Genomic DNA, 18,925 nt, shown 5'->3' with positions numbered 1-18,925 from the left:
TAGCAACTCCGAAAGCAAATCTACACCATTATTTTTCTGTGAAGATAGACATTAATTAATCTGGGAAATCACAAAAACTTAATCAAATTTCAAAATTCATTATTATAAACATATTTATTTTATTATACATTGATATAAATATTTTATTAACATTTAATATTTTCTTATTTAATAAATAATATTTTTTAAATTATATTTCTGTTATTAATAAGTTTTTATCTTAGATTATTTCTAAATTGTTTCCTTTGTTTTATTATTATTTTTTTTACATTTTAATTTAACAAATAATGAATTTTTATTTTATAAATGGAATGTTTAAAATGTTTTTTTTTCTTTTTTTATCAATTGTTTAATTTCTTGATTTATAATTTAATTAAAATTTAATTTTTGTGTGTGTGTTAATTTTTGTGTCATTAAAAAGCACATAGGCAACAGTCAGGCACTGCATATCATCTATAAATGCATCAAAGTGCAGCAAACGCCTCGCGGTTTACAGGAAGGTGTCAGTTGTGCCACCCAGACATGCATTACTACTCGCCCTCTCTTTACCATTCCTGCAGTGTCTCTCATGGGATAAAGAACACGTCACAGTCTCTAGTGCTTTTCATTCATTTGAGTTTGGGAACAGTCTGTGTGCTGAAATAGGTTACGAGAACACACACACCCAAGGGATCCTGCTGTATCTGTCAGAATCTACTTCTGTCAGTGATAATGTAACTGCAAAATCTGCTGAACAGCACACAGATAGACTTCTACTGCTTTTATATAAATATAATTATACTGCCTCCCATCTAACTCTGCCTTTTGCAGAATGCAGTATGTACAATGTGCACAGTATGCAAATTTTCTGCATGACATACCCACCTCATTTGCCAAATGTGCAGCGTACAACCAGAGGTACTGTATTCAACAATGCAATTCACCCAAACTGAGCTTCCTCTTACAGTGTGAAACAAACTTTATCTGAAAGCTAAAGCTAAACATAAACTGTTAACACAAAATTGGATTAAAAACTAAACAAGTGCATGTATGATGCTAGCTGGTAAATCACTAAATCAGATAATATAATAGATTATATTAATAGTTTAAATTGTTTTTTTTTTTTTATACTTTGTCTTTTTATTTTACCTTTTAGTAATTTCTTGTATGTTTTAATTCGTTTTTTTAATTTGTTTTCCTTGATTTAAATATATAATATCTATATAGTTTTTATTATTTTTATTTCAATTTTACTTATAGCTATTTTAGTTTTTATTATAATTTTAAGTTTAACTAAATGAAAATGAGAGACTGAATATATGCAGGGGTTGGACAATGAAACTGGAACACCTGGTTTTAGACCACAGTAATGTATTAGTATGGTGTAGAGCCTCCTTTTGAGCCCAATACAGAATCAAGTTGTCTTCGGCATGATAGATACAAATCCTGCACACTGGTCAGAGGGATTTTAAGCCATTCCTCTTGCAGAACAGTGGCCCGGTCACTACGTGATGCTGGTGGAAGAAACCGTTTCCTGACTTGCTCTTCCAAAACACCCCAAACTGCCTCAATAATATTCAGATCTGGTGACTGTTCAGGCCATGAGAGATGTTCAACTTCACTTTCATGTTCATCAAACCACGCTGTCATCAGTCTTGCTTTGTGTATTGGTGCATTATCATCCTGATACAAGACACCACCTTCAGGGTACAATGCTTGAACCACTGTGTGCACATGGTCCTCCAGAATGGTTCAGTAGTCCTTGACAGTGATGCGCCCATCTAGCAAAGGTACTGAGCCTAGGGAATGCCATGATATTGGCGCTCAAACCATCACTGATCCACCCTCATGCTTTACTCTCGCTGGGGTTTCATGTTTTTTGGATACCATCTAGGTTAGCATCTGGACATCCCTTTCAGACAGCTTCCTCTTGCAACAACAGTTACTCCTGTTGGATGTGGTTCGTCCTTCATGGTGGTATGCTGACATCACCCTGGATACCGTGGCTCTCGATACACCACAAAGACTTGCTGTCCTGGTCACAGATACGCCAGCAAGACGTGCACCAATAATTTGTCCACTTTTGAACTCTGATATGTCTCTCATTATGTTGTGTGCATTGCAATATTTTATTTACAGCTGTGCTATTGCTCTGCTAATTCAACCTTCACACTCTGCTCTTACTGGTGGAACATGCAATTATTGAATATTGACCACCAGGCTGCGCAAATATAGCCATGAAAACTCCAACACTATTTTGGCCAGTGTTTCTGTTTCATTGTCCAACCCCTGTATTATATATAATATTGTCACAACAGTACAGCTTACTACTGTTTGAAATAGCTATCTGAAATAATTACTACTGTTTTAAATAGCAAACAAGCTGTTTTTAACAGAAGCATCAGTACATCAATACATACTGATGTATTAGTAGGCTACTCTATTTCCAGTATAACAACTGCTTTTCGTTATATGAACATTTATGTGAATTTTTTTTTAGTGGCCCTTCAAAAGTTAATGTGAAGTCAGTGTAGTACTCTTCATTTCCAGTAGGAGGCGGATGCGAGTCGGGACCCCTGAACCCCCACCATAACCAACCATCATAAGGAAGTCACTTAAATTTCTCCACCCAAAATATCCTGCTTAAGAAACGGTGAGTCACTGAGCCGAGAGAATTTGAGTGGGAAAACACACACACACACACACACACACGCACACAGGAGAATAACAAAGTGAAGTAACTTTGAATGACTGAGACAGAATGTTTCACCAAGCAAGCCATTTAGCCTGAGGGGAGTCAGTGCATGGATTTAACATGCTGTGGCAGCCCTCTGTCTGTCTGTCTGTGTCTCTCTCTCTCTCTCTCTCTCTCTCTCTGTGTGTGTGTGTGTGTGTGTGTGTGGGTGGACTGTGTGGGTGTGGTGTGTGTCAGACAGCTGGCTGGTTGTAAAGTTGGTTACAAGTAACAAATGTTTTCATTCCAGTCAATTCATGACAAGAAAAAAAAAAAAAATTATATATATATATATATAGATATATATATATATATATAATATATATATATATATATATATATATATATATATATATAAAATAAAAATTTAAAATACATGTGATTTACTTTACTTTTGTTTTTTATTGATTTAATTACATTTTATATTAAATAAATTATAAATAATTAAAATAGCATGCAAAAAATAAAAACTATATTTGGCAAAAATAATTAAAAACTTGATTTGTTGTCATTTTAATGTTTCAATTATTTTTTATAAAGTAAATTAATTAATGGCAATTATAAATTATATTAAAATTAATGGTAAAGTGTGGGGTGTGTTCAAAACTTAAATAAATAAATAAATAAATAATGAATGAATGGAAAAGAAAAAATAATAGAATGGAAAAATAAAATAAAATAAAGTATGGAATAAAAAACATTGTGAACAGGAAACAACACACACACACACACACACACACACACACACACACACACACAATCAGAGCAACTCTTGGAACTTGATGTGCTTTTAATGCTGACTGTAAAGTTATGGAAGATAAACCTTTATAGCCAAACAGCCATTTAATTAAACAGGATCCGTGCCCAGACACTCAAACGTCTCTCTGTACTGCACATTACACAGTTTCTCCTCTGATGAGTATCAATTGCAAACCGAGCGCTTAAATCTAGTGAATGATTCGCTTCCGTTGAGTCACCATGCATAATTTATGCCACGTAGCATTAGCTAAACATAAACATTAAACTCAGATGAGTCAAAGCAGCTATTTTACTTCGACAAGCCCAAGATCATTGCTTTTCCATGTACAGTAACAGTACCTTTGTTTCAGATTATGCAAAACTTGGGTCCCTTATTGTGCAAATAAAGAGGAAAAGGCAGTGCCACTGATTATTTATAGCCTTTTCATAGCTAAATCAGTTATAAACCCATATTGTGTGCATACAGACTGATAACTTTGTATTACTGTGAGAATTCACACAGAACTGAATTCACACCGCTCATCAGTAAAGCCCCGTCAACACAATCTCTCAGATTAGCGTTAGCCCTGGCGCTAATCTGCCAAACGCGAGTCTGTGACTCGGTCTTAGTACACTTATTAGCCAACAAAACCACAGAATGCTCAGTTCTAGTGTTGCATTTCTCCAGCATTCTAGAACTCTGGATGACCCTTTGATTGGCCGGGCGGAAAGTGCTGGAATATTCTGGAAGTCTGACACTGACATTCCATGACTGCAATACAAGAACAGATGGCAAGATTATTCTAGAATAGAACCTCACACCTGCCTCCATTTAAAACACTCGCTGCTGGATCATTTAAGTCTTCTGATGGAGCTACAAGTCTGGAATGATTAAGATTTTCTTTATGTTTCTGAAAGAAGTCTCTTCATCCTTCATTTATTTAATGAAAAATACTGTAAAATTTATGAAATATTACTACTATTTAAAATACCTGTTTTCTATGTGAACATATTTTATAATGTAATTTATTTCTGTGATGCACAACTGATTTTTCAGCATCATTACTCCAGTCTTCAGTGTCACATGATCTTATTATCAATTTCTAAACAGTTGCTGCTTCATATTTTTGTGGAAACTGTGACACATTTTATTTTTCAGGATTCTTTGATTAACAGAAAGTTCAAAAGAACAACATTTATTTGAAACAGAAATCTTTTGTTACATTATAAATGTTTTTAATGTCACTTTTGATCAGTTTAATGCATCCTTGCTAAATAAAAGTATTATTTTTCTTTTGAATGGTATGTCTCAGTTTCCACCAAATAATAAGCAGCAAAAACAGTTTTCAACATTAATATTAAAAAGAAATGTTTCTTGAGCAGCAAATCAGCATATTAGAATGATTTCTGAAGATCATGTGACACTGAAGACTGGAGAAATGATGTTGAAAATACAGCTGCGCATCACAGAAATAAATTACATTTTAAGATGTATTAATTGTAAACAGTCAATTTAAATTGTAAAAATACTTCACAATATTACTGTTTCACTGTATTGGTGTTCAAATAAATGCAGCCTTGGTGAGCAGAAGACACTATAAAACTTGAAAAACCACTGAAAAATCTTAATTATTCAAATCACTTCACCAGCAGTACACATATTTAATAAAACATCACAATCAAAAAACAAATATAATACAATATTCCACCTTAAAAAGAAAAAAGAAACAAAATACAAACCCTCCATACAAAAAAAAAATCCAAACAGAATTGTGTGAAAAAATACATTTTCTTCATAAAAACTAAAAATCCCGTCCATATTGATTACTCTAAAACGTCCCATATCTTAACTTGCTTTTTTTTGTGTGTCTCTCTTAAGTATTTAATCTCACATGATGGTCTTAACTAGCCAGGCAAACAGACCTAAAGCACTTCACAGGTCTCCGTCATCTCATAGTTAAACATCTCAGACTTCCTCACACGCCTCAAGGTCCACAGACTTTGTGGTTATGTAATATTATCATTAGTCACATGCTATAATCCACGCTAAACCGAATTAAACCAATCTACACCAGATGCCACGCCAAAACTACACCTCCACATCGGAATAAACAAACGTCGTGTGTCTAATTCCCGGTCGTGCCTGGCTTTCCGAGGAACGCCGCTAATCTGGAGCGTGTAGGGGAAGAGGAGGAGTCCTGCTGGACTAATGGAGGTCCTAATGGAGGTCTCGTGGTCTCCTTCATGGGTCTCATGACTGAACCAGGCTCTCAGCCAGAGCCAAACACATGACACGGCCGCAAGCTCCATACAGCCCTGACTGAACAGTGTGGAATACCATAAAAAGCCTTTTTACAGGAAATGGAAGAGTACGTTTGTGAATTTCCCTGGAGTATCTATCAGAGAAGAAAGGGTTGGAATCAATTATATTTCAGCTGAGGCCAAGAACTTCAAAAGTCAGGAAAATCTGATTCATAGCAAAACAAATCGGTGTCTAAAACCTTCATGGATGAATCATTCATAATATATAACATGCACTATGCATTTACCAAATAAATAGTGTGATTTTACAAGTCATGCCATTTTGAAGATAAATAGTTCAACTTCCTGTATGTTTTGGACAGTTCAAGTCAAACTGAAACTCATGAATTACAAGGAAGCCTTTCACCCATTTCACCCACACTACAATTTTTTTTTTTTACTTAGTATTTTTGTCCTTGTTTTCCAGTACAAATATCAAAACAATCTTAAATCAGATACATTTATCTGAGATTTCAAAATTATTTAGCAAATTAAGTATTGTTTTTGTGGAAACCATGATACATTTTGTTTCAGGATTCTTTGATGAATAGAAAGTTATTTTTGTAACATTATAAATGTCTTCATTGTCACTTTTTAATTCATTTAATGCATCCTAGCTGAATTAAAGTGTTTAATTTGACCAGATATTAAGCAGCAAAGGCAGTTTTCATCATAGATAAATAATCAGCATATTACAATGATTTCTGAAGATCATGTGACATTGAAGACTGGAGTAATGATGCTGAAAATTTAGCTGCGCATCACAGAAATAAATTACTTTTTAAAATAAATTTACATAGAAAACAGTTATTTTAAATTGTAAAAATATTTCACAATATTATTGTTTTTACTGTATTTTTCACCAAATAAATGCAGCCTTGATGATCAGAGGAGACTTCTTTCAAAAACATTATACAATCTTAATTTTTTTAATTAAAGTTTTCGGGAAAATATCTCAAAATTATGTGGGTTTTCGCTTAAAATAGAAACAAATAGTAAGAGAATTTTTCTTACCCTATTTTTTTTTTCTTGTTTTAAGCAAAACTCTTAATTTTGATATATTTCTCTGAAGACAACACTTAAGACTGTTTAGATATTTGTACTGGAAAACAAGACAAAAATACTGAGTAAGAACATGTATTTTTACTTCAAATTAACACAAAAGAATCACAATAACAATAATAAGGATAACTGACAGTGAAACTGAGCCATTGATCTGTATTAGTAATCTATATGATGACTATGTTGGAAAGCTTGACATTCGTTGGAGGTCTGAAAAAGAGTTCAACGGACATTAACAGCTATTGAAATTTTAATCACAAAGTCAGGAAGTGGATTTGCAGAGGTTAAGACAATGTGGGTGCGCCTGTGCTGCAAGAACCGTTGCTATAATCATGACTAATAAGATCATGTTCCCTTCATTGCCAACAGTGTGTGAGTCATGTTCACATGCATCCTTCAATCCCATGAGTAAGACAGACGGACAGTGAGATGGAATGTGCATCTTGTGTTTTCACTGTGTGAGAGGTGAAGAAATACAGAGAGAAATACAGAAAGAAAACAAAACTAAAAGAACATCAATTATACGACCAAACAAAAAAATAAAGAAATAAAAAACAAAACAGCAGTTTATTCTGCTAAAGAACTGCCCACTTAGACAAAAAACCCTCTTTTTAATTCAATTTTGTTACATATACATTTTTTTATTTAGATTTATTTAATTTATATTAATATAATATTTATTATAAATATAATTTTATAAGTATTGTATGATTTTTCATATATTTATTTTTCATACATTTATTAATACACATATAGCATTGATTTTATATATATATATATATATATATATATATATATATACCATACATACTGTTTTTTTATATATTTACATTATATTATATACACTTTGTGTATAACACAAAGTACATATATATATATAGATATATATATATATATATATATATTAGATATATATATATATACTGTTTTTATACATAATGTACATATAATTTTTTCATATATTTTGATACCTAAAAATTAATAAATAATTAATACTTCAAAAATAAAATCAAAATAAAATCTCCAATATAACTCCAACAAAATAACACCCAAAAAACATATTAAACATACACACAACCAAAAAATTACCAAATATATATATATATATATATATATATAATATATATATATATATGTATATATGTAAATGACTATCCATCCATGCAATTACCTGACCACATCTTTTTTCATATATCTATAACAATCTGTCACATTAGCAAAAAATGCCTATCCATCCATGCAATTACCTGACCACATCTTTTTTTTTAGCTTTCGTTCAAATCACCAAACCTCCATAGTGATGCATCCACTGATTCACCTTCATCTATCTATAACATCCATCCATCTCCCTTTCTTCTTCAGCACAGCCACAGTGATTCAGATGAAGGCAGACCTGTCAGACAAAATGTGTGGAAACCAATGGAAAGTGTCAAGAACATTTATAGTGGGGCACTAATGCTTTGCTTCTGATATGCATGCGTAACCTTAATGGCAAATCTAATGAGGTGGTATTGTGGTCTAAGGCATTATATCATAGACAGAGTCCTCTTTCTCCAGTAAGCAGAGCACAGTGGAGTAAAGTGACCTAAATTTCTGAGCTTCAGTCACAGGGGAGGGATTCACAGCTAATAGCACAACTAATGAGAGAGACCGAGCACTGATCACAACGATTGTATAAAGACATTCAGCAGCCATCTGCAAGATGCACACTAGAATCTGTGCATCCATTATTAGGCTAAATGCAACTTTACAAAAATAGTGTGAGTATAAGCATTTTTTAAATCAACACCAGCTGCCACAACTATGAAAATGCCAATGGCTCAAAAATATAAAAATTAGTAGAATGATTTAATATCATAATGTCATGATGAAATAATAGACAATTTGTCAATTGATGAGTGATTTAAAATTACACACACAGATATATATATATATATATAAATCATAGTATGTGGTTCCTAAATGGATATATATTATGTGGTTCCTAAAATATATATATATATATATAAATCATAGTATGTGGTTCCTAAATGATCTTAACACAAAGGAAAAAGAAAAAGGTCAATGCAAAACTAGCAAACCAAGTTTAGATTTCTTCATTTGTAGTGTTTACTAATAAGTCATGCATCACTTTCACACTTTCATTATTGCTGACATTAGAGTTATTGATTTGAGTAAACATCCTAGCAACCAAACAATACACTTAACCGCATACACACGCGCTACAACAACATGACACCTTAGCAACTCCACAGCAAAGGCCTGAAAACAAACCACAACATCGTTAGATTTTAGGTTCTGCAAGTATAAGTCACATTTTCCTGAGTGGAAAGGTAAAAAAAAATATAGACTGAACCTGCAATTAGATGAAAACAGGCTGCATTCACGTGATGTTTTGATGCTAACCGTTACCATGATGATTACTCAGAGCTATTTAACACTTAACCAATCAATATTTGTTAAAAACAAACAGCACTCACACCAATATAACCACATAGTGATAAATAATTAATTTTTACTGAATTATTTAGTGTTATCAATATTCACCCAAATGCTGCCGAATCCAAACGCAGAGTGCATTTTGAGGGCGTTTCTTTACCTACAACTCGATCAAACTGTCAATCATTTCTGCAGAAGGGCGGGGCGAAAGTTTCCATATAAGGAAAGCGAGGCTTCGGTGACGTCATACACTAGCCAGCGCCCCTTGAGCTGAAGCAGAGCATCCGCGAGCGAGGATGACGATGGCGTAAGCCGCCTTCAAAAATTGAAGGGTAAAAATTTGAAATGCGGAATTAATATATATATATTTTTTATTTTCCACATTTCTTCCCCGAGTCATTATAGAATATTTGTTGTTGTTGTGAGTGAGTAGAATCTCTTTTGGCAGCTGATGTTGATTTAGAGGGCGTTTTTTTTTTTTGAGAGAGAGAGAGAGAGAGAGAGAGAGAGAGAGAGAGAGAGAGAGAGAGAGAGAGAGAGAGAGAGAGCGCGCGCGCGCGCGCGCGCGCGCGAGGGGGCGGGTGTCTCTCGCGCTCGCCTCGCGCAGCCTCACAGAAGCTCGTGAAATCAACACAAGGACGGTCTGCTTCCACATCTATCGCTTATTTTCGGGATTTTCGGGATAAACGACACCGTAATCGATGCGAGGCCTTCTAACGGACATTCGCCGCTGATATTACGCCCGCGTTTTTTCTGTTTTTGTCGTTTTTTTCCCCCCTCAGCGGAGCGTTTGTTGGATTCGTTATGAATTCCAGTCCGCTTCCTAACGGCAGACTCCTACCGGACAGCCAGAGCTGGAACTCCTCCGGTTCCGACGAGGATCTGGACGTCGAACCGGGACCCGGTCCGCACGGAGGGGTAGTGGAATTCGGCGGGGTGCTCAGTAAGGTGGGTTACGATTCCGAATAACGCCTCCCGAATCGGGAAAGCGTGTGTTTGTGTTTATGTTTCCACCTGATCCGATGTAAACAAACGTCAGGCGGTTGGACTAATGTCACGTAGCTTGTCGAAAAAATGTCCAACATCGTAAATTAATCGCAAACAGTAATTATGCCGATTTTAGTTCAGATATTTTGCACGGTGACATTATTTGCACGACAATTAAACTATTTTTAACGGTAACCTATTACCGTAATGTGCTCAATGTTTTACTTCTGATGTGTTCCTCATTACTAACCGGACGCATGTTTTTTTTTATTAAATTAAATTAAGCACAAATCAAACGCAGAACAACAAATACTATAAATGAGTACCAGTTTAAATAATATATGTGACCCTGGACCATAAAACCAGTCACGGGTGTATTTGTATTTGTAGCAATAGCCAACAATACACTGTAGTTGGCAAAATGATTATTGATTATGATTATTAAGTGAAGATATTTTGTAAATTTCCTACCGTTTATATATCAAAACTTAATTTTTATTAGTAATATGCCTTGCTAAGAACTTCATTTGGACAACTTCAAAGGCGATTTTCTCAGTATTTGGATTTTATTTTTGCTTTTTCAGATTCGAGATTTTCAAATAGCTATATCTCAGCCCGATATTATCCTACCCTAATAAACCATATATCAATGGAAAGCTTATTTACCCTTATTACTGAAATGCTTGCATTACGATTATGTTTTTCTTGGTGATTTCCAGTGCATGGTGACCATATGCTGCTCTTTAGACAGCAAGCTCCAATGTTATGTTAACCAAGACTGCTTTTTGATATTTTATGATAAATACTTAATATGTGATGCATGGATATCTTTCTTTATGCATATATAATTCAGAAGGGGTGCAGCAGGTTCTGGGCAGAAGCTGGAGTTAGTCGGGGTTACTAGAGTTCATCTTTTCTTCCTGATGGGATTAAAGGAGAAAACCTCTCCTCATGACTCAGACAGCTGATCATCTGTTTTTGTGATGAGAGGAGCATATTCCACAAGAGATTAGTGTATTATTCCACATGCAATGACTTAAACCCTCTCCCATTTGAAGTATATCTATCTATGTATTCGAGAACACAATCAGTTGTTTTATTAAACTGCGCATCATATGTTTATTGTCATAAGTCATCAGTATGGCTGTGTGCACACTCTTAAATACAGCTTTTTGTTTTCTTATAACAGTTTTGTTTGTCTACAGTGGACTAACTACATTCACGGATGGCAGGACCGCTGGGTCATGCTGAAGAACAACACCTTGAGTTACTACAAATCCCAGGATGAGCGAGAGTACGGCTGCCGCGGTTCCCTCTGCCTCAGCAAGGCTGTCATCACAGTAAGTATCCCGGGGAAAGATCCTTCCAGACAGCCATGGGAATTTCAGAGCTGAGCCAAAATTAGAATGATGGTGTGCATTCAAAACGAAAGCTTGAATTGCTTCAAATTGGACATCGTCATGCTGTGAGCTTCAGAACTGTAGTTGAATGGAAATGCATGAGATGCATGCATGATGTTTTACTGACAATATAGACATTTTTTATTATCAGTTTGATTAGGCAGATGATATAATGCCTCATTTTTCTAATTTTTCATAATTCTAATTCTTGTATGCCAACTTCAGGATTACTAAGAAGTTAGGCATATTTTTTAGCATATTGTGCATTATAATGTTTTAATACCTGATTAGACGCAAGGCATGTGATTTCACATCAATAACCCTGTTTTTGCATAATTCAGTGAATTGAATGCCTTATTGAAACCTCACTGATTGTTTTGGGCCGTCATATTGTTTACTGGAGATTTATTGAATGATAAAGGTTCTCTCAAAGTTATAAACAAACATTCCTCCAATGATGTCAATAAAATGTTTGTTCTATTGTAAAGAAATCTGGTATTTAACAACATTTGGAAAACGTTAGCACAAAAAACATAATTTATACATCGCATTTGTGTACATTTTAGTTGGATGTTCATCTGACTTTTTACAAATGTTAATACTTATGGTTCAGAGAACATTCAAAAGTAACCTTCGTGTAATGTTTGTTTAATGGGAATGATAGCAGAATTCTCTTTTAAATGTTCTTTTTTTAAAGCTGGGTCTGTATTGCTGCATCTCCAGAAATTAGATTTGTTATGATTATCGCTGAGGCAGAGGATATGCTGAGAGCTCTTTTTAGGGCAGAGGAGAGGAGAAAAGAGACTGACTGAGGACAGACACAATCCTTTGCCACAGGCAGCTGGCCAGGCACAGACAGACTGTGGCCTATTTCCCTCGCATTCATGCTAAAATCACCCTCATGCACCTGCAGAAGCTGTGAGCCACCGTGAGCTTTGCCTTCATGTTTGACTCAAACTGAGTAGTGGCAAATACTACTGAATGTATACAGTATCTATAGGAGCTCAGGTAATGAATGCATACTGCTCAGATTATGGGTTGATTGCCTATGATCTGATTTGGCCCGGACAAACAGAATGAAATGAGAATTCCCTGCATTGCGTTAAAGGTTAACTCATGACCACACACAGATTTCGACATGTGCTGCAGCAGTCCATGCACACGCTCTGCCCGTATTATCTTGCGTCACCACTGAAAATGAGGAAACAGGGCGAAGGTTGTGTTGTTATGGAGACCACTGGAGAGGTACGAGTCCTTATGGCTGGTCCTTCAATGATTAAACCGAAACCCTTACTGAAGATAGAGGGAAAGAAACATACAAGCATTTTCTGAGATGTTTGAGATGTAAGAAAATGTATAGAGTAAATACAGGAAGTTAGGTCTGAAATAATAGGGCTTGGTGATGGAATGGTTTTGTAGGTTTGTGATTGTGCACAGCCTGCGCTCAGGTAGTTCATGTTTAAAGCTGCAGGTCGCTGCTGTGTGTTCGACATTCTAATTTGATGCTTTGCATTTTGGCTTTGAGCGAGAGAAAAATGGCTCCTTTGTTTCAAGACTTGAGAGTGACTCTTTTCAAGCTGTGTATTTGTTGAACTCCAACCTTTATGGGTAATCATAAATATTAACTTTGGTAGTGAACGCAAGCTTGTGGTAGGAATGTGATGTTTAAGGTTTAAAATTAACTTTAGCACCTGCCAATGGTGTGTGAATTGGCAGAATTTATCAGATAAAAATATTCTCTACAAGCCTTTTCTTAAAGCCTGTTTGCCAGTTGATTTATGAATTTCTTTGGATTATTTAGTTGTTTTTTCCTTACATATTAGTGTTAAACACTGTGTGCACTGTGTGCAAATTAGGGATATGCCGGTATCAAATTTTCCTGTTGCGATTAATTGATAATGTTTTGTCACTGTATGCGGTATTATCATGGTATTGACATTAAGTTTTAAAAAAGTGGTCATAATACAGTATAACAGGTTAAATAACTTTTTTCTTATAACAAAAATAACTGAACATTTAAATACAATAAAGCAATACAAAAAAATATATTTAAAGTTAAACATTTTACACCGATTAAAGTGCAAAAGAACTTTAAAGACCCATAGGTATCACTTTACAATAAGACCTCATTAGTTAACCTTAGTTAATGCATTAACATTCACAAAGAGCAATGGCTACATTTGCTACAGAAGTTACTAATCTTTGTTAAAAAATACAAGTCTTAGCTCATGTTAGCTCATTAAATAACAAAGTTGCAACTTTCGATTTTAACAATGTGTTATTAAAAATTGGAATACCTAAGATTAATGAATGTTCAGAAGAATTTTTTCATTGGCAGTTTGTTAACTAATGAAGCCCTAATGTAAAGTGTTAATGAACAATAAAGAATCAAAACACTTTCTAAAAATATCTAGGACATGTTGTAGTCCAGATTAAAATGGAAAAAAATTATGGAAATATATAAATATTATTTTATATTATTTAAATGTTTAGAAAGTAGCAGCTGTTTTTATTTATGGGGTTTCCAGGGTAAGGGCTGCATTTTTCTGCAGTTTAGCGCCATCTGCTGTCAGAGAGTGAATGTGCTTTCATTCAGTGCATCTCTCACGTGTTCCTCCATGTGCTTCTCGTGCCTGCTTGTTTACATCAGGTTTCACATGCGTCTTTAAAGCAGCATACAACGGTGTTGTGCATTTTCACCAGTTGATGGGAAAAGTATTCTTAAAAGTGCATTTCAAATTCTGAATAATTTGTAATATATAATTATTCTCGGTATTTGGAAGTGCCCACGATAACAATATTGTGCACATTCATTACCGCGATATATCGCATTACCGAATATCGGCACAAGTCTAGTGCAAATATAAGCAATTTCTCATCTGTAGCTGTTTCTAATTTTTACATTTTGTGAGTTTTGTTCATAATATCTTATTTGGCTTAATGCAAGGAATATTCCTAGTTTTTCGAGAGTTTTGTACAGTTTGTAACTCCTTGCATTGAATCACGTGTTGCTTACATCAGTGAGAGTTAGACTCTAACGGTTGGATTTCAACCATGTATTATGTTCCAGTTCCTCATAAATGTACCACTGTGTTTAAATTGTTTTTTTTTGCTCTCTTTGGCACGTGGTTACTGTTTATTTTGCACCCTTGTCACTGGATGAGTTTGGGCCTTTCTGTGTAATCTCAAAAAGAGGGCAAAAACAGACCTTTTTTTTTCATTTATATTACATCTAAACGTATTTCTCCTTCTCAGTAAATCTTTCTCTCAGAAAGCCGCTCTGGAATACGAATCAGCTTTATTTAGATTGATTCAGCACACACAAGGCAGCAATCTGTCCTCGTAAATCCTCACAAAAACAGGTTATTGTCATTCTGCTCTTCCTGCCTGCGATTACGCTGTCCTCACATGACTCACACATACTTAAACCACACACAAATGGGACCACCCTAAAATCAGACTGGCTTAACCCCTTCAGACACAACAGGATTACACCATCCACGTCAAGGCCTGATTCAAACCCAGAATGCCTCATTGTGTGTCTTTATAAAACTGGGTCTCACTGGTTCAGTGCTCAGAGCTGGAAACCGTGTTAATTGTGCTTTTTGTGAGATGCTCAGGCTGTTGAATTGGACTTGATTAGATTTGTGAATGTCAGACCTCAGGAGATGGAGACGGTTTGTGAAAGATCAATCAGTGTGATGACAAAAACAATTTCACAGACACTCAGTCTTAATCGGTCTGTCAGCAACACTTAACGAATCCAGTGTGCTGTTTTACCATTGCCTGATTTCACATTGAAACTCAAGCAATACTTTTCCTATTACACATACTTGGGGTTAGTGATTTGAACAAACTTGTAACCAGAAATGAGCTTAGCTCAATGAAGGGTTAACATTGTTACAACCATTTTAACATTTAATTTTTTTATAATTACCTTATTAAATATATCTGTGTTGTCTTTCGGGTCAAATACTTAAATATAACCAATTACTTCAGTCAGTCTGAATACGATGGTTATAATGCTCAGCACTACAAAAACACTGATGCAACTGAACAGATCCAAATGCAGTGCTGAAATCAACATTTTTCATTCATTTTTTTTAAATTTCACTTTAATTAGCCATAATTGATATAGAAAGAGATTATTTTTTGCACCCCAATCTTGAATTTTGCATCTGGTAATTTGTTAAATTTAGCGTGCAACTTGTCTTGCACAGTTTATGCTATAAGGTCATTCCATGTCTTCCCCGGCTTAAATTCCTGATTTTGTTTATATATTTTTTTTCTGAAGAATGACAAATGACAAAATGACCATTTTCAGATTTGGAGCCAAATTACAGGGGGAGCAAAAATGACTTTGGCAAATGGCAGCATGATTATTTTATTTTTACACAGAGATTGGTAGGTCTATTAGTGAAATCTGTTGAGTTGAGTAGTCTTTGATGCATTATATGCCAATGGTGACAGTTAAAAAATGGGAAAAGGCACCTCTATTTCCAAAATTTCCCAAAGTTTGTATTCCTCTTACTTGGGAAGTAATAAAGATGTTGCCATAGCCTTTTCAGCCAATGGCCTCTAGTTGAGTAGACACCGAAAGACTCTATAGACATTTTGACTTGAGCAAATAAGTAACAATATAGCAACTTGCAAAAAAACACTCAAAACCATAAGGAATCCTCTGGACATCCCCCTACAATTGTGTTAGCAGGTATTTTAGGTGCTTTTTCTGTGTTTCGGTTCATAGTGTTTTGAGTTGGACCTGTTATCAACGGCCATATTCAGCCCAAGAAAAAAAAACATCAATACGGCGGCCACACCACACAGCTGTCAGCACTCACAGTGCATTGAACTTGAATTATGTGCTTTCGCCTGCCAAGTTTTACCCTCACGTGAGCTGGAATTCTCTCGTCCTCTCGCTCTCTTGTTAAGCTCTCCAAAAGTGTGGCCCATAAACATGCAATTTTTCTTTGAGCTACACTAGACCTGGACTGTGTCATGATCTGACAGGAGCAGAGGGGAAGTTCTCTCAGTCTCTCTTGTTTGTCAGGGATTTGAGGAAGGACAGGTACGCACAGGTACAGGTTATTCTGGTGCAGGGCGGGTCATTGCAAATGCCGCCGTGGGATCTAAAGTGCAGTGCTTGGCTCATGTCAGGACAAGCAAAGGTCTTAATAGAGCTGAGTTTACAGAAGAAGAAGATAAATGCAGTAGAGGAAAGGCCAGTGCTTGGGTTGCACCATTCTTGACAGTTTTGATCATGTTCTTGTGCTTTTATTTTTTGCAGACTTAGGGTAACTGATTTTTTTGTAGTTGGGCCAGTCCTCAATGTTGAGCCCTTGAAGGAAGTTGGATGAGTGGAGAGAAGTAAAAGAGAACATATAGAGACATGGGCGGAAAAGCAGAAACTGTGAAGGTGATTTGAATGTGGAAACAGTGTGTATCAAGTTACTCTTTTATTTTGACCTAATGGTTTTCGTTTCTTTTCACTGGTTTTATTAAAGATAAAATGGATCAAATTTAGATCTTCCTGTTGAAGATGTGTGGGTTTTCTTTGGTGTCCAAACCCTGCAGGTCCTGTGTGTATTCTCATGTGGTTTTTTTTAGATCATTTATGTGGGTTTGAGCTGAACATCATGTAGATTGCTCCCAGTCCAGAACCAGTTTCATCTATCAACCTAAACCACAAGAGAAACTGATCAAAACTGCTACCAGATGAGTTACTGAGCCTTCTGTAAACACAACTGATTTGATCTGCATGAAGCCTTATGCTCATGTGCTTAACAGCTCCGGTGCCACAAAACGGAAAAATTATTACATGGTCTTCTCAACCTTTGCATGCCACCTTTTTGTTGTGAATCATTTACACATAGCTGTCTCACCAAATTAGCACAGTAGTTTGTTTTGTGATAAAACAGCAAATGCACGTTTACTCGGTAACAGCAAAGAAGTCAGATGTCATCAGTTTGCAACTGAGAGAAATGAAGAGCAGAGGCTGTTTTTATGGAGGCAAATCTTTTATTTCGGCAGTGGTTACCAGGGTTCAATAAAAGCCTTTCAGACATTAAATGAAGCTGCTCTCTGGTAAAATAAAACGACAACTTTGGTACTTTCTGTCATTGCAGACCATTGCTGCAGGAAGGCATGCATAGCCTGGAAAACGTTCATTTTCATCAAACAGAGGTCAAGCTTTGTGTGCAAACTAAATTCAGAAATGGCACAGCAAAAAGTCTTTTAATGTTTTCATAACTGTTTTTCCAGAACGTGGATTCATTTCTAAAACTATCCACGCATGCATTGTTTCTGAGAACATGTGCTCAATCTGTGCTTATTTGCACACCTGCCTCTTTTTATAAAGTTGGGTAATTCTTATAAGTTTATAAATATGACTTAACAGCAAAGCCCAATGCTTTCACCACGCATGTACACACACTTGTATTGGCCTGCTGAATATTTGATGAAGGCAACTGTGTTTGTAGTTACAGCTGCCAAAGTGAGAAAGGGAGTCAAGTGCATTTTAAAATGTCAATGACTGTGTGCGCATGTGTGTGTGCATTTGCATTTTCGATTAATGTGCTGTGCCTAAACCCCAGAGGATTGCTATCAAGCAGCTTGTGTGCATGTCCTCACCTTCTGTCACATTTTAAACTATGAGCTCGAGTCGTCATCTGAAGTCATGGCTGTGCCTTGACCTGCTTGTGGGCTCGTACCACAAACCATAACCTAGTGTGCTTTTTTTGCATTTGCACAAACACACAAGCAGCCATGTCTGAAACAAATGACAGGTCCTGACTTCCTTTCCTCAGCTTGACCAGCACAGTTTCTGTGTCAAAAACTCTCAGCAGTCGATCTTTGGAAAACTGGTTTGAAAACAATCATTATTTTTGCAGTTGCGTTTAGTAATGCTAGTGGCACAAATATTTCACACCATCTTTGAATTAATAGAAGTGAATGATCTCTCAAAGTTGTTGTGTAGCTTTATTGGATTTTAACTATTCTGCAGTTTTTTTGTCCTTTCTGAAGCTTGACTTGCCCACTTTTATCGTATGGAAAAGAGCAGCCTTGGCATTTTCATAAAATACATAAACAAAACCAGCAGCACTTGTGGAGTAGAGAGAATGAAAGAATCTTGAAGCTGGAAGAAATCTGTTCTTTATTTTACAAACATGTTTCAGCACAAAGGCCTTCATCAGAGCTAAACTCACTGAAACACATTTCTGCAAACACATTTTTAAACCTGTTTTCACATTATTTGCAGTAATTACAAATGTTTTTAACTTAAAAT

General features: G+C 35.6%; 1 protein-coding gene and 1 long non-coding RNA gene across 3 annotated transcripts in view; one reads left to right on the top strand and one right to left on the bottom strand.

The window, feature by feature from the left end:
- Window positions 1-5,576: 5,576 nt before the first annotated feature.
- LOC122141293 lies at window positions 5,577-9,347 on the bottom strand. Of its 2 annotated transcripts, none has more exons than XR_006157672.1 (3): window positions 9,171-9,347; window positions 8,062-8,207; window positions 5,577-5,847 (listed from the first exon to the last, which is right to left on the bottom strand). It is a non-coding gene; the product is annotated as an uncharacterized LOC122141293 (long non-coding RNA). The 2 variants fall into 2 exon arrangements; XR_006157673.1 differs by lacking the exon at window positions 5,577-5,847 and adding an exon at window positions 6,963-7,268.
- A 448-nt stretch (window positions 9,348-9,795) lies between these two features.
- Window positions 9,796-18,925, top strand: part of LOC109055864 (ceramide transfer protein-like) — a 31,936-nt gene continuing 22,806 nt past the window's right edge. The window contains exons 1-2 of the mRNA XM_042748288.1: window positions 9,796-10,201; window positions 11,446-11,580. Coding sequence (XP_042604222.1) covers window positions 10,058-10,201; window positions 11,446-11,580 — 279 coding nt within the window. The 5' untranslated portion in view covers window positions 9,796-10,057. The remainder of the gene's footprint in view (window positions 10,202-11,445; window positions 11,581-18,925) is intronic.

Source organism: Cyprinus carpio, chromosome B21, assembly GCF_018340385.1.
Source record: "Cyprinus carpio isolate SPL01 chromosome B21, ASM1834038v1, whole genome shotgun sequence".
Taxonomy (NCBI): domain Eukaryota; kingdom Metazoa; phylum Chordata; class Actinopteri; order Cypriniformes; family Cyprinidae; genus Cyprinus; species Cyprinus carpio.
Note: the sequence above shows the minus strand (reverse complement) of the source record. Positions and strands in the feature narration are given on the sequence as shown.